At 42.8% G+C, this 14,875-nt stretch overlaps 1 protein-coding gene across 2 annotated transcripts in view; it reads left to right on the forward strand.

The window, feature by feature from the left end:
• Positions 1 to 5,833: 5,833 nt before the first annotated feature.
• PNP (purine nucleoside phosphorylase) overlaps positions 5,834 to 14,875 on the forward strand; it is a 15,414-nt gene continuing 6,372 nt past the window's right edge. The window contains exons 1-4 of one of the 2 annotated variants that reach the window (XM_026856522.1): positions 5,834 to 6,045; positions 9,335 to 9,571; positions 9,863 to 9,966; positions 11,274 to 11,449. In XM_026856522.1, the coding sequence (XP_026712323.1) occupies positions 6,030 to 6,045; positions 9,335 to 9,571; positions 9,863 to 9,966; positions 11,274 to 11,449 (533 nt within the window). In that variant the 5' untranslated portion in view covers positions 5,834 to 6,029. The remainder of the gene's footprint in view (positions 6,046 to 9,334; positions 9,572 to 9,862; positions 9,967 to 11,273; positions 11,450 to 14,875) is intronic. The other variant, XM_026856523.1, reaches the window with a different exon arrangement.

Genomic DNA, 14,875 nt, shown 5'->3' on the forward strand with positions numbered 1-14,875 from the left:
CTGGAAGAAACTTCATAGATCCTACAGAGCACTGGTACTTCTCACTCTGCTTATAAAGGCCAGCCACAAAAAATGTGTGGTTTTGAATCAAGGCTCACCATGTTTTCAGTTATCACTGTGCAGGTCGCAAGATGTTGATAAGTTAGGGAGGTAGCATTGGTCTCTTGGAGATGGGGAGGTAACAGCCTTTTATTTTTTGTAAAAGTGCAGCACATATACCAAAGGTCAAGAAAAAAAAATCTACAGGGATACTTTTAGCTAATAGTTTCCCCTCAGGGATTTGCAAAGGCCCATCAATTGCACAAATCCCACCTATCCTCAGCCTTCTTGAGTTCTTTAGAGGATCTTGCTGCATACTTACCTGTAGGTCCAGCCATGCCAGTGTGTTTTTAAAGCTCGTTGTAGGCAATTCTAGAGGAACAGTTTGGTTTAAAACTGAAAGGCCACTATGGGGCTTCTGAAGGGCTCAGGTGTGACTTCTGTCCTGGGGTTATGTTATGACCTGGGTAGCCCGAGTCCATGCCAGGCCATCCAAAGGAGCTTGCGAGGTTAGTGCTGCTGATTTGCCTGGAACCAGTTGCATGTGTAACTGAGCTCTCTTCTGCACCAGAGGGGTGGTACTATTAAGGAACCATTGCTATCTCACACTCCTTAAGACCTCTCTGGGGCTGTGTATCTTCTTTTACATGTCTTGTGGCTCTCAGCTATATCAAGAAATAGGTATGTGGTGTATGAGGCTGGAAAGGCTGGTTGCCCTTAGTGCAGTGGCTTCACATGACCTTGGGGACTAGTCTGTAAAGGCTCTTGTTCTGTTTCTGGCTTGCAGTCCAAAGTCAGGCAGGTGTGTCTTTCACTTTCTTTACTGGAGGAATTGCAGCCACATTCTGCTATAGCAAAAGTGAATTGTGAGACTTCAGTAAATGACATCTAATGCAGACAATTAGTAAAATGATCTACAGTTGATTAACCTTTGTTTCTTTAAACAAAAATCACTGAAATAGAAATTAAAAGGAAAACCCAATAGACTATTCAATATTGTGGCATTATTGCACCACAAATGAGATAATGAGGAAGCATTGATCCTGTTGGGACAGCATAAATACATCCTGACAGACCATGGCTACAAGTGGTAGTATGTTCACCTGCTGATTTCCAGAAAGCAATATTTTCTGAAGAGGGGTGTTGGGAAAATGGGGACATGATCCTGGAGATCTTTGAAAGGTCTGGCCTTGAGCTCCACTGTGAGAAAGTATTTTCGATTATTGAGAGAAAAACAGATCACAGAGCAGAATAAACTTTGGTCGTCTGTGGTCTTGATATGGGTAAGTGTCCTTCCTGTGGAGAAGTCTTATTCTTCCTATGGAGAAGCATATTCAGAGCTCCAGGCCAGCAGTTGGCTGTGATGCCAGGGTATGAACTGTATTTACCTGTGTTAAATAGGGGAGTATATCTATTTTCAACAATCATTAGTGATACATATAGTTGTGTAGTGCCATCTAACTATTTGAGAATTTTCTGCTGTGACAGGCCTGAAAGCATTTCTTCCTTCTTCTTTAATATTTTTGGTAGTTCATGTCTTTTTTCAAGTTATTTGTATTTATTGTAGGCCAGAGGGGTATCTGGCCTTTTGTAGTCTCTAGTCCACCAGGATCCATAGTTTTTCTTCAATTTATCCTCACTAAAGTGTTTTTGCAACCTGCCACTACATTTTCCCGATCTCTCTGATTTTTCTGCCTGCCTCAAAGCACTTTCCAGCACACAGGCCATCCATTCATCCCAAGCCTGATGTACTGCTGATCCCCAGTTGTGCTGTTTCTATCCCTTCAGAAAGCACAACTCCCTTTCCTCAAATCCCTGTATGATCCTTTTCTTTATACTTTGTCTCTACTGGGTTAATTGACACAAGTGCTTTTGCCTCCACAAACTCCCATGACCATAACCCTAGTCTTATGCTTTAGCCTTTGACACCTCTCTTAAGGCTGGAAGATGGAAATGCTGGCTGGTCTTAGGACATCTCTGCTCTCATCCTAATTTCTGTGATATCATTTGTTCACGGATTTGGTCAACTTGCTTTCTTTTACTGCCTGAGTTTTATAAAGGTGGGGAATTTTTACAGAGCTGCCATATGATTTCTGAACACAGTCTGCTTCCCTGCCAGCAAACATCATCCAACTCTTTACACCAGCTGATCTCCACCCTAAAAGCCTTTTTGCCCCACTGCCCTTACAGGAGGGCTATTGATGATTGCACATTTTGGGGAGCTAGAGGCTATTTTCTGATGTCTAGCCTGACTGAACACGCAGCTCCCCAGTTCCCTGGTGCCTGTCATAAGTTCCTGTATCTCTTCTGCCTCCATGGCAACGTTTTGAGGCTGTCATTGGAGCATTGCTTAGTTTTCATTTTGCTCAACTAACCATGACAAGCTTTTTGAGTGGTTTTCTGTTCCCCTGGTCATCCAGTTTTCTGTGTTTCCTGTGGTCAGAGGTCTCTTTCCTGAAGATGTACAACAAGCAGCACACACATCACTTCAGGCAGATCTTTCTAGAGTTTTCTATTAAAATGATCCATAGGGGAATAACTTTTTATGTCTATAATTTGATTTTATTTGCCTTTCTGCTAACATTCCTGTGGCTGTCTAGGATAGCCAGTGTACAAATGATGAGTTTTGAAATTGCTGCAAAAATCCTGATTAGTTCTTGGAGTGCATTTAGTAATTTTTTTAATCAAACCTGGAACCTGCACTTTAAGCAATCAGCAGAAAAGCAAAACCTTTCCATGCTTTATCCATTTCACCTTCCTCCAAAACACTGAGGCAGAATCCTGGCTTTTCTGAGTACGAGGGAATCAGGGAAAATGCCTCCCAGACAGAAAGGTGAGCACTGCACCAGGAGGGCATGGCAGAGTCTGTAGGACTCTGGGGGGTGGCCTTTTCCTGGGCTAGGCTGACTTAAATTTTCCCCACTGTGTAGACACCCTGTTAATCTTTCTGCAGCTCTCAGTTCTCTTTCCCAAAAGGGTGACAGGCGGTACATGTGAGAAGACTACGAGATAATTTGATGCTGCGATAATGTGAGTGCACAGGGAAGTGGGAGACTTACCCTAAAGCATTAATTAAATGTTTTGATGAAATGCTTGCCAAATACTTCACAACACTTCTTTAGATAGAAATTGCTGTAGAAATGTAAAGCATTGTTATAGAATTATTTCAGGTGATCATCCTGTAGCAGTTGAAGTTCTAGCTACAGAACAGGACTTGAATGACACCCAAGTCAATAAGATCAGGATTATAGATACAATTTGCTGCAGACACATACATACAGAAAGAGTAAGAGATGGCTGAGATTCTTTCAGGACGGAAGACTGCCAATACTCTTTCTTAAGGATTATGCAATCTATTCAGTAACTTTTCTTTTTAGATAGATCTGCTTTGGATACTTGCACAGGAACTGAAGCTTAATTTTTTTTTTCTTCTTCTTCTCTGCAGTGTTACTGGCATGAATGGCTTCAATGCTCAGATTTTTTTCTAGCAGGGTGAACCTTTATCTAGTAATTGTCCAGCCAATGCAGCATTACAGGTTAAAACTCAAGTAATTTTTGTTGCTGTTAAATAACAGACACTGCAGAAAGATAGATAAAATGGTCCATTTTTGATAATCCTTTTTTCCATGTAAATCCAGACTAGGGAGGAGATTGTCTTAGATGAGAACAAATTGGGAAGAGCTCTCAGGCTGTCTGATCTCTCTTGTCTGCTTTGCAAAAAAGAATCAGATTAATGAATGTAATCAGATTAAGGCTAAACAAGGGACCATATCTGGGGGGCATCAGAACTCTGCTGATACCAAAGAAATGTATGGAAAATCAACATTAAGGGCCTAACATTGCTCTATCATTTAATTTAATGGAGCAAAATAATGGCTTTCAAAGTGTGGACTGCTGGCAAGAGGAGCACAGATTTCCAAAGGACAAAAAAACTTGAAGGAGCTGGGAAGTGGCTCCAAGTCCCTGACTTTAGGCAGGCGTTGCTTGGGGTAACAGTGACTTTCACAGTCCTCTGGCACATTGACTTGCAGAGGGCAAGCAGTGTGGGGCCTTCTTAGACACAGCCTTAAATCTACCTGAAACCATCTCTGCTATCAGCCTACTGTGTTTTGTATAGAAAAACAATGCTGAAGGGAAGGAAGAATATACACTGAAGAGATAGAGATGGCCAAGGTTCAGAAAGACAAGAATGAAGGAATGACAAAAAGTAGGTATATCTGAAAGAAGGAGGAAGGTGGTAAAAACAGAATGAGAAAGAGAAGATAGAAAGGAAGATGATAGAACAATAGTAGGTCCTCAGTGCTAATGTCTCCATTGCACCTAGCAAACTGAGAGCAGGGTGCACCATGCCAGTGCAGCAATATACCGCTGGCTCCTGAAGTGGCAGCACACATACCCACTGACCTTTGTAGAAGAGGCATTTTAAGTTTTATAAGAGGAGGTAAATAAGAAGTGGAAGTGAAAACAAGAGAAAGAAGTTTAAGAACTTGAGGGCAAAAGGCAATTATGGTTTCTGTTCAGATCCATTTTCTGTCTCTTCAGTGCCATGTGTATCTCAACAAATACCTTTTATCAAGAGAACTTGCTGCTACACATGATGTCTAAATCCTGCTGGCTGTTATGGACTCGCAGCCTGTGCTGGAATTGGGGGGAACACTGTGGGTGTCTGATTTCCAACATGAAGGATCTCTCTCTGTAGAAATGCCCAGGCTTTTCTGGTTGTACTTACATTTATTGACTTTGAAGTTCCCTAAGTTTCCTGAGACAATAAAGGGGATGTTTGATGTGGGGTCTTCAAGACCAACAAGCAAACATGATTAATAATAAATATTATTAATAAAAATAATAACAAGTAACAAGAGATATTGTGAGATTTGAAAGTGGTGTAGCCCAGTTTTCTAAGTTGTTTTTTTGTCTGGCTGATTTGTCTAGGAATTGACAAGCTCTGATTAAGGTTTTCTCCCTTCTTGGGATATTTATAAATTCCATTCCCATGTGGCCTTTCTGGATCTAGTAATCTATGAGTGCCTATTGTAGCACTGTAGCCTTTCGCCTGGGGCATGTAAAGTCTCTACTCCTAACCAATTTTCATAAATTTATTTTGCTATTCGATTGTCTTGGAAACATCTATGGCTCTGTAAAATGTGGTTCCCATCAGTTGTTGGGATCAGGCACTGTTGCACAGACAGACACATATGGCAAGGTTGTTTTAGGCTTTCTTTCCATATAAAACAAAGCTAAAATTAGAGGGGCAGATGGTGGGGCCCCCAATGTTTTTCCTGTGTCTTCCATAATGTAATCAGCTGAACAGAGGTATAGCATATCTCAGGGTGGTATTTCCTTTTGAGGTGAGGCAATTAAATGCGAGCAAAAAAACCTGGGGGGAGCTAAAGGGACATTGCCCCTGGTTGCCATGAAAGAATGGGGAGAGAATGGTGCGAGGTATGGAAAAGTTTTGTTGGTTGTTGCAGTAGTGAGTGGTGCAGGTCATCTTGCAGAGTGTGCACACACCCAGTGAGCTCATGCCGTGCTCCAGGGGTTTGAATTGCAAAGGAGCAGATGACTCCAGCTGCTAGCTGGTTCCCAGTTGACGCAAGAGCGTGCAAATCTATGCAGATCCGTTGTCAGCTGCTCCTCTCTGGGTGGCTGCTGAAAAGTTGTGTGCGCGCGCATGAACTTTCTAGGCTTAATCTGCATTATAAAGTGTGTGTGCGTGCGTGTAAGCTTTCTGCAGAGCTCTAGAGCATATGTGTCATGGGGGGTGAGACCAGAAAAGCAGATGTCCTGAACATGCCCCTCCTACTCGGGGATTAGAGATGCTCAGGGGAGAGCAGAGAGAAGCTGGGACACACCTCCCTGACTCACCACCAGACAGCAGCAGCTCCTGCAGGTTCGGTGGGCCTCTGCTCTTTGGTCAAATAAAACCCTGAAGCTCCATTTCCAGCAACCATCCCCTTCTTTCGGTTAACCAGAGAGGAGGAGGATGGCCTATGCTGAGGAAGACAGGTAAGATGCTGTGAAATAGGGGATGCACAGACATCCCAAGCTGGAAGGGGCTAGCGAAATTGCATCCCTTTTCCTCATCTTGTTTTCCTCTTTTTTTTTTTTCCTACTGGGCACTCAATAAATGTCAGACAAGGGCTGCTCAGAAGTAAACATCTTATTACTGAAGAGGAATCTGGCAATCTGCCTGTGTCAAGTGCTGGTATTATGAAATATGGCAACGAGCAGGTGACCTTGGCAGAGATTATAGGCCAGAAGAGGCAAATATCATGGTGTGGAGAGGCATACACTGCAGATATGTATGGTGGTATGACCTCTGAAACGTAATGCTTTATCTGTTTACTGGGATATGTCTGCTTTTTGCATGGATTTGCTTTCAACCGACCAAGAAGCATAATGAGGGTGGTTTTTTGTTTTTTGGTTTTTTATGCCATAGAACATCTGTCATTGGTGACAGTCTTGTGTTTTGCAACAGATGCGTTTCTCCAGTGGATGACAGCAATCACAATAAAGGGGATTGTGTTTTCAGCTGATCCTGTGATTTAATCCAAAGCGATGCTACTGAGCACTATTTTTAGGTGTGCATTGTTGGAGATGGAGTAGCTATAGAGGGCTTTGTGCTACATGTATTAATTCAGGCTGTCAAAAAGCTTGCACAGACCTCAGGCTCATGCAGTTCCAGGCTAAACGTTGCATTTGGTGACCCAGAGGTCAAACTCCCCCTCTACTCCCGCTGAGCAGGTATCTCCTTCGTATTCAGAAGTTATCTGTGCCTGCTGGCCCCCTTTGATGCTGTGCATCCAGAAAATTTCTGAAAACTAAATATTGGAAGCAGGGCACTGCAGATTATTTTTGGCATCATTGTGCTCTCAGCACTGGGGACAGCTCTGACGTGCCCAAAGCCTTTGGGATGGAGAAGGCTCTGCAAGGCCCCTGCAACCTGCTGAAGCTCCTTTCGGACAAGGAGAGTTATGCAGTGCTGTAGTTTTACAACTTTGGATAAGAAATGTTTTAACATCTTCTGTTTAGAAGGAAAAAAATTCCCCTCAAACTCTGCACACGTCAGTCAGTCCCAATATCTTCAGCAGACATTGAATGGGATTCTTCTCACACTCCTAAAATTTCTGGGATATAGGAATAATATCCATTCTTTAATGTTATTTTGCAAGGGTGCATACACCTTTAAAAAAAATACTGGGGAAAAATAAAGGGGGGATTAATGGTCAAGAAGAGTTGTAAATCCTGGTGACCTCATTCTTTTCTCATGCTTGCCGCAGGTACGTCAAAAGCTTGGGTATTACATTTAAATTCTCTTGGTTCCCTCTGATTTCTAAACAAGGATTACAGTTATTCAACAGAGAAATTGGAGGGGAATCATTCATTAATGTATGTAAAGCACTTTTAAAGCTTTTCTCTGGAAGCAAGGGATAATATAGTCAGTCAAGTGTAGGCTTCATTAATGTCGCTTTCATAGCTTTTGCTTATTTCAGGAGCTCATGGTACACTTGAAAAATGCAACAATATGTTATGGCAAATAAAGTCTTTCTCATTTCCAGACTTTTCCTTTGAAAAGTGTTTCAGCTAAATGACTCTTCTTTTTAATGCATGAATATGCAAGTTATTTCTTCTCATTGGATTGCAGGTTTATAGCATACTCAGGTATTTTTGACATCACAATTTGTAACTAGGAACATAAGTGTGATGTAACAGACATTGGACAGGACTTGTAGCAAGAGCTGAACAGCTGAGAGATGCAAAAGCTCAGAGAAGATACCTGTGCAATAGCTACTTACCTTGTCAGTATAAAGAAAGAAAAAACATAGAACTGAGATCCTTTATTTGAGTATCTGATTCTGTAGTTAAAGAAATCAGTTGTACACTGACACTCAGATTCTCTTCATCAATGGCCCAAGACCTCCTGGAGTGTAGACCACCACTTTGAAAGCTTTTTTTGTATATCCTCTAAGTCTGCAGACAGCAGAATCACAACACAGCTAAGATTTGCACCTCTGCAAACAAGAGACTTGATTAAAAAAAAAAAAAAGAAACATTGTTGAAGCAGACAGTGACTGCTTATCAGCATATTCAGTCAATTTTATAACATCTCACAGTATTGGATTCTCTCATGCCTTAATAAGCAGCTCAGCTTTTCATATAGAGAACCTGCTGCCTCTACCTGCATTGGTTCACTCCATGACCCGGTATTCTATCATATATAGTCTAATTCTACTCATCAATGGTAACAACTGAGTTGCTATCAAGAATGCTGTCAGTACCCTTGCTTTTGAAGAGAGTTTCCAATCAACATTGATATTGACTTTCAGAAGATATTGGCATTGTCCTATTGGAAACAGGATTATGGGATTATTTTGATATTGATTGTGTTTCAAAACTGTGATTAATGCATCTGATGAATACTGGACTGACAGGCCTAAAAAATGAAGTCCTCTCTCTTCCCACAAGACAGATACACAATGGGTGATGTAATGCCAGCTTCTGTCTCACCTTCTAGCAGTGTGCCTCAGTGCTGGATAAGACATATATTTTGCCAAGGTATGTGAGCAGTCCCCCACTTAGATCAGACAACATAAGCCCAGGAGTCCAAATTCCTATTTTTTATTCCTGTTTTGAGTAGACCGATGTCATCAGGCCTCTTGCCTAGGACTAGACTCTGTGTGTGACCCACTGCCCACCCTGTGGGAGAGGGTGACTGAGTTATCCATGTTTGGCCTCTTGTACTGTAACCACAAGGTACTGAGAAGGTGGATGTTTGAGATGGGTTACCAGCCTCAGAAGGAAGCACTGGGAGCTGATGATACTCATCACTTACGAAGACTGGGTTCCCATCCATGTAGATGACACTTACTCAATGTCCCAGTAGTCTACTTATTGCAGAGGAGAGTGTCTACTCCTTCATCCACACAGCATCCCAGCTGTGCTGTACAGGTGCCCTTGGACTTCCCGTCCTCCTGTATTTCCCCATCACAGGCTGGATATCCCCGTGCACACACATATAGGTTGCAATTTCTCAGTCTAACTGTGCTTTTGCATTCCTTCAGTAACTCAGGAGAGAGCAGAGACCATCAGAAGCAGGAGTGGTTATACCTTGTGACTTTTCTGTGATCTAGGTATCATTAGCCATTCTTCCACTACAGAATTAAACCAGCAAAGAGGATTCAAGTGATTTGCCCGTGGCTAGGGATAAAATATGAATTTAAAAGTGAAACAGCTTCAATAAAAGCTCCTATTATTTTAGTTTTAATGACATTTCTTTTTCTTTGCACCTTTTCAGGACTTTTATCCTTTGAAGCTTGTTTCTGGATGGTTGATAGCCTCACTGACATGTTCTCCTTCTGCAGAAATAGCTACGAGGTGTATAAGGAAACAGCAGATTGGTTACTTGCCCACACTGTCCAGCGCCCAAAGACTGCCATCATCTGTGGATCTGGACTGGGAGGTCTGGCCGACGTGTTGGATAACAAGACAGTCTTCCTGTATGAGGACATCCCTCATTTCCCACAGAGCACAGGTTAGCACAACTCTGGGCATCAGCAACCCATCCATCAACAGCCTTCCATTGAGATAGCTCCAGTCAACATGTATCACTTTGGCACTGGCCTGCAAGCCAGTACCTCAGTGGTGAAATGTGTGTTCTCAGTACAAAAAAAAACCCACAACATGTTTTGGTCCTATATTTATTTGACTTTCAACTCCTGGTTTCGCAGTGCTTGGCCCCACTGTGATGCATAATCAACTGACAAATCCCTCTAAAGTCAAAGACCTTGAGACCTGTAACTAAAATGACACTATTAATTTCCAGTTGCAGGGCATCTTGGCAGATTGGTGTTTGGGGAGCTGAACGGACAGCCCTGTGTTTGTATGCAGGGACGTTTCCACTATTACGAAGGATATTCTGTCAGCACGGTGAGTTCTCCTTAAGAAAATCATTCACATAGTGGGAGATATGTTGTAAACGATGTAGAAGTGACTGCTTGCTTTGATACCTAGCTGCAGGAGGCTAGCTCTTGCAGTGAACTTACATTGCTCTTGCAATGAATCTTGCTTAGATTTTAGATTTCTTCCCCAAAAAACAAAATTGGGAGTTCAAATCGAGAGGTAGTCAGCTTCGGTGAGGTGAAACTGATGCTGTGCAGCCATACAAAGTGTTTAGCCCTACTATGCTTGCAGGGCAAAATAGTGCATCATACAAAGCAAATTGATTTACCTAGTTTAATTCTGTCATTTAAGTCACAATTTAAATCAGCAATCAGAAAACACTGGTTAGTGGTATGCTCTCCCAGTTAACCTACAGAAATATGTCAATCAAGTGCTACCTAACATGCACGTATGTACATTTGTTGGGAACACCAGTAATATTTATTTACTGGCTCATAGTTTTGTATGTTCTTTTTTGTTTGGATAGCTTTGAGGATTTAATGGTGGCTGAGGTCTGTTTGCTTTTGGATATAAACTGTAATACTTGGCATCACTCAACTTCTTACAGAAAAAGTATTTTAAATGCACTTGGTACAAAATGAGGTTTGTCAAGACATGTTTGTCCATTCAGATTATCTCATTTCTTAAAGAATTTATGTCCATAGTTAGGAAATTTTCTACTTGCAGCTTCTTTAGTATTTTAGAGGTAGCAGTATCATCCTGATTCCTTCTTGACTCCTCAGAATCAAACTTCTTAAATATTTTTTCCAGTTGCCAATTGTTCCTTAACTTTGGATAAGCAGGTCACTGAAATGAACTACTGTGAATAAAATGAAATTAATAAAGTAATCTCTATGCTTCTGTAAAATGCATCATTGCTGTAAAAAGCTGGTTTACCAATTACACTCCAAGTCCATGTGCATAAGTAGTTACTTCAATCAGCATGGTGGTTTAATCTCTGCAAGACCTTGGCAGCGGGGAAAAATTATCTGCATATTCTTTTTGTACTGCATTTATTTGACCTTAGTGCAACTGTAGGAAATATGGGCTTGAATTTTAATGGTATTCATTTCAAGATTAGGTTTTAATATGGTTAAAAACCATTACAATTCTTTCTATTTAAATTAGAGGAATATTTAAAATTAGAGAAAAGGCTGTTTTGTCTCCTTACAGCCTCATATAGACCTTTCTCTGCATCATGTAAGCTGTCCACAAATTGCAATACTACAAATATAGTATTAGTAGCTGTCTGCTAACTGTAATATTCGTTGCATGTATGCCTTTGTTTCTTGCAGGTAACCTTTCCCATCAGGGTCTTCTTTCTCCTGGGGGTGGAGATCTTGATTGTCACAAATGCTGCTGGGGGACTGAATCCCCACTTCCAAGTGGGTGACATCATGTTCATTAGAGATCACATCAGCATGTTTGGACTGGGAGGACAGAATCCACTGCGGGGACCAAACGATGAAAGGTAAGAAGGCATCAGTTCCATGTTACCAATTAATCCTTTCTTCCTCCAGCCGCAGGCTAGGACTGCCAGTAGTGCCTGCTGGCAAATATTTACTGAGAGTTTGGCTCCAGGTAGCCACAAGAGAAATGTTAAAGCAATAGCTGTGTGTGCTTGTGCCACCTGCCCTGCCTTCCCCAAGCACCCTTCCTTGGCTGTCGCTTACTTTTGCAAGCCTGTAAGGAGTTTATATGCAAACCTCCAGAAGATTTGGTCTTATAAAAGTAGGCTTCTCATCCTTCTGCTGACGTGGCCAAGTGTACCGTCTGCTAAAGAGACCCGCTGCTGTCTCTTCTTGTCAGTCTCTCTCTCTGCAAGTTCCTCTTAATTGAGCAATCTGGTGAACTGCCGTGTCTCCAGCCTGCATTTATCAACAGCCATTTCTGGTGTGATGGAACTGATATGACAGCAGCCAGGCAGTAGGTTGGTAGAAGAGCAAAGGTGAAACCTCTAAATTCCCTGATAACCACCCTTGTATCCAGGTCATTAAACTGGGGTGCCTTTGTTAGCATCATGTATTCATTGAAGGCATGAGTCTGATCAGAGGTAGTTGTCTTGGCAGCCTTTTGGGAGACCTCGAGGTCTACGAGAGTGACCTGCTGCTGGTTGAGCTGGGAAATCAGGTTTCCAATACTAGCTGTGTAGCAGGATCTTTATCCTATGGACCGTGCACAGAGGAGCTTGTAACAGATCCTCACCCCTCAATTGCAGTTGCCACCAGACATAGAGCTTTGAGCAGGAGGTTGGACTAGATGACCTCAAGGTGCCTTTCAACCTGAATTAATCAATGATCTTAAAATGCTTCCAAGTCACTATCAGCCTGGTGGGGTGAAAGGCAACCAGCACTAGCAAGGTCATAGCACTGAGAGGGGACATGCCAAATGGATCAGTGTTTAAAAAATAAGCCCCTTGGGTCTCAAGTTGGGCTAAAAAGAGTGTGAGGGCACATCCACTGGAGTCTGAGGCTGAGCAAAGGAGAGACATCTGATGTCAGGAATGTCAGCATGGAAGCAGTAAAGATCCACAGCAGTCAAAGCCTTATGGCAGGAAAGAAGGAGGCTGGATTGTGATAAGGAAATAACAGTAGCAGGAATTATTTCCTAACCAAGCTGTCGGGAGAGAAGCCAAATGAAAGCTAAGTGTGTGAAGCCAGAGGACAGGCAATGGAAGTGGTGAAGGAGGTGGTAGTTTGTGAGCAAAGAGTGAGTTCAGGTGACAAGATGGTTAAATTCATTGTTGGGTTGTTACCTTCATCTTGAAAAAAGGACACATATGCAAGGCAGGCACCTGGACTGTCCTTAGATCTTCCCAAAAAGAAAGTTCTGTCTGAGAATAAGGTGGTCTGTCTGGCTTTCAGTTAAAGTTATTTCTATCCTGATGTAACACCAGACCTAGCTCCTGCTTCTGAAGAAATCTGAAGGAGAAATACCTCAGGAGAAATAAATGCTGTTTTGCTATTCAAGTGTCAAGAGACCAGTACCCACCTGAAGCAGAATATCTTTACATCTTCATAGGTATTGGTGTGGATTGGAGGAAAGCATGATCAAAGCACAGAAGCTACATGGCAGAGTGTTTAAAGCTCTCTGGACTTGAATAATTGCTCTGGAACAGGAGGAGGAATGCTAATCAAACAATAACTGCACCTGGACAACATTCAGAGGCAGCATAGCTGTCTCATTGCCTCCCAAGAGCAGCTTCCCAGGAAAGACTGCAGTGCTCTGGGAGGTGACTTTTGTACTGCTGACCAAGGCATCAAAATGGGCAAAAGGTCTTTATGGATCAGCTTTCAAAGTATTGCAGAGCTTTAGCTGAGCAAACTCCTCCTAAAATCCAGTCTAGCTCAGCCACAAGGAAGGATTTATCTAAGAACAGAGTAAAACTAGAGGCAATGAAGTGATGTGGAAAGGGAATATACTGCAAGAATCTGAGGACTGAAGTTAAATTAGAGATTGGCTTCCGCATTGCTGGCCATCATTCAGGAAAAAGAAGTAATTTTCATGGTGATGAATACTTATTACTTTAGACCAGATGGGAAAGTTTGGGTTTTCTTTACATAATATTAAGTGTTTATAAACATAAAATAAGCCACCTACTACCCTAAACATTCAGCTGAAAGAACATGTAAACAAGCAGGAGTTTTAGTAGCCCAGATGAAGGATGAAGTGAGTTGGTGAACAGGGCTGGGAGTTTATTTTCCAGATTTCCTCAGTGGCAGCATACCAGCCTTTGCCATCATTCTGCTCTCCTTGAGTCAGTAGTAGAATTCTCTCACTAAGGAGCAGTACCAAGCTGTTGTCTTAAGACCCAAAGCCAGCAAGAGATCCAGCTTTGAAGCATGGGATGAAAGCTACCTAAAATATGGCCCTGGAGCTCCAACATCTGCTACTCTCCCCATTTCTCTGCAAAGGAGGACACCTAGAATGGGATGCCATTGCCTAAACATAGACACGTAATACCATCTGACACTGCTGAGCGTCCAATACTCATTCTCTGGGGCTGGCAGATGCAATATAAAACCTACGGGGGGTGGGGGTGGGGGGTGTGTGCTCTGGACAGGCAGCTTGAGGGGCAGGCAGAAATTACTGAGGCCACTCAAATGGGCAACCGAATTGCACTTCTGACCTAGAAGAGTCTCCTAGCTTGTGCTTGGGGTGATGTTGCTGTGCCAGGACCAAATACAGAACTGGATGCTTTTTCCTGGGAGGTATTTTCTGCCCAGCAATCTTTGTTCATCTGCTTTCCCAAGAAAGTCATTCCTTGAGGCCCTTCAAACTGGTGTTATATAGACAGTAAAAGGGCAAAGACTCAAACTTTGTGATTTTTCCAGTGCATCCAACTCTGTTTCTGTTTCAAGCATGCAGGTGTCAATGTGGGGATAGGAAAGCCCTTGCTGTTGTGGCACAGGGCATCCACTGGTCATGAGCCTGGTTTAGTAGCTGCCTGCTGTGATGAGCCTTAAAATGTAGTGACCAATGCTCCCCCAGGCCCTGCTCAAACCACCTCACTGGGATGGTTGCTGGGACTTGTGTATTGTGTCCAGTTTTGGGCACCTCAATACAAGAGAGATCTCGAGGGGCTGGAGCGACTGCAGAGGAGGGCAGTGAGGCTGGGGAAGGGCCTGGAGAGTAAATCCTGTGAAGAGCCGTTGAAGGAACTGGGAGCGTTCAGTGTGAGGAGGAGAAGGCTGAGGGGAGACCTTGTCACTCTCTGCAGCTCCCTGAAAGGACACTGTAGAGAGGCTGGTGCTGGGCTCTTCTTACAGGTGATTAGTGACAGAACAAGGGGGAACGGCTTGAAACTGCAACAGGGGAGGTTCAGACTGGACATGAGGAAAAAATTGTTCACAGAAAGAGTGGTCAGAGAGTGGGAACAGGCTGCCCAGGGTGGGGG

Source organism: Athene cunicularia, assembly GCF_003259725.1.
Source record: "Athene cunicularia isolate RWA chromosome 11 unlocalized genomic scaffold, athCun1 chr11_part1, whole genome shotgun sequence".
Taxonomy (NCBI): Eukaryota; Metazoa; Chordata; class Aves; order Strigiformes; family Strigidae; genus Athene; species Athene cunicularia.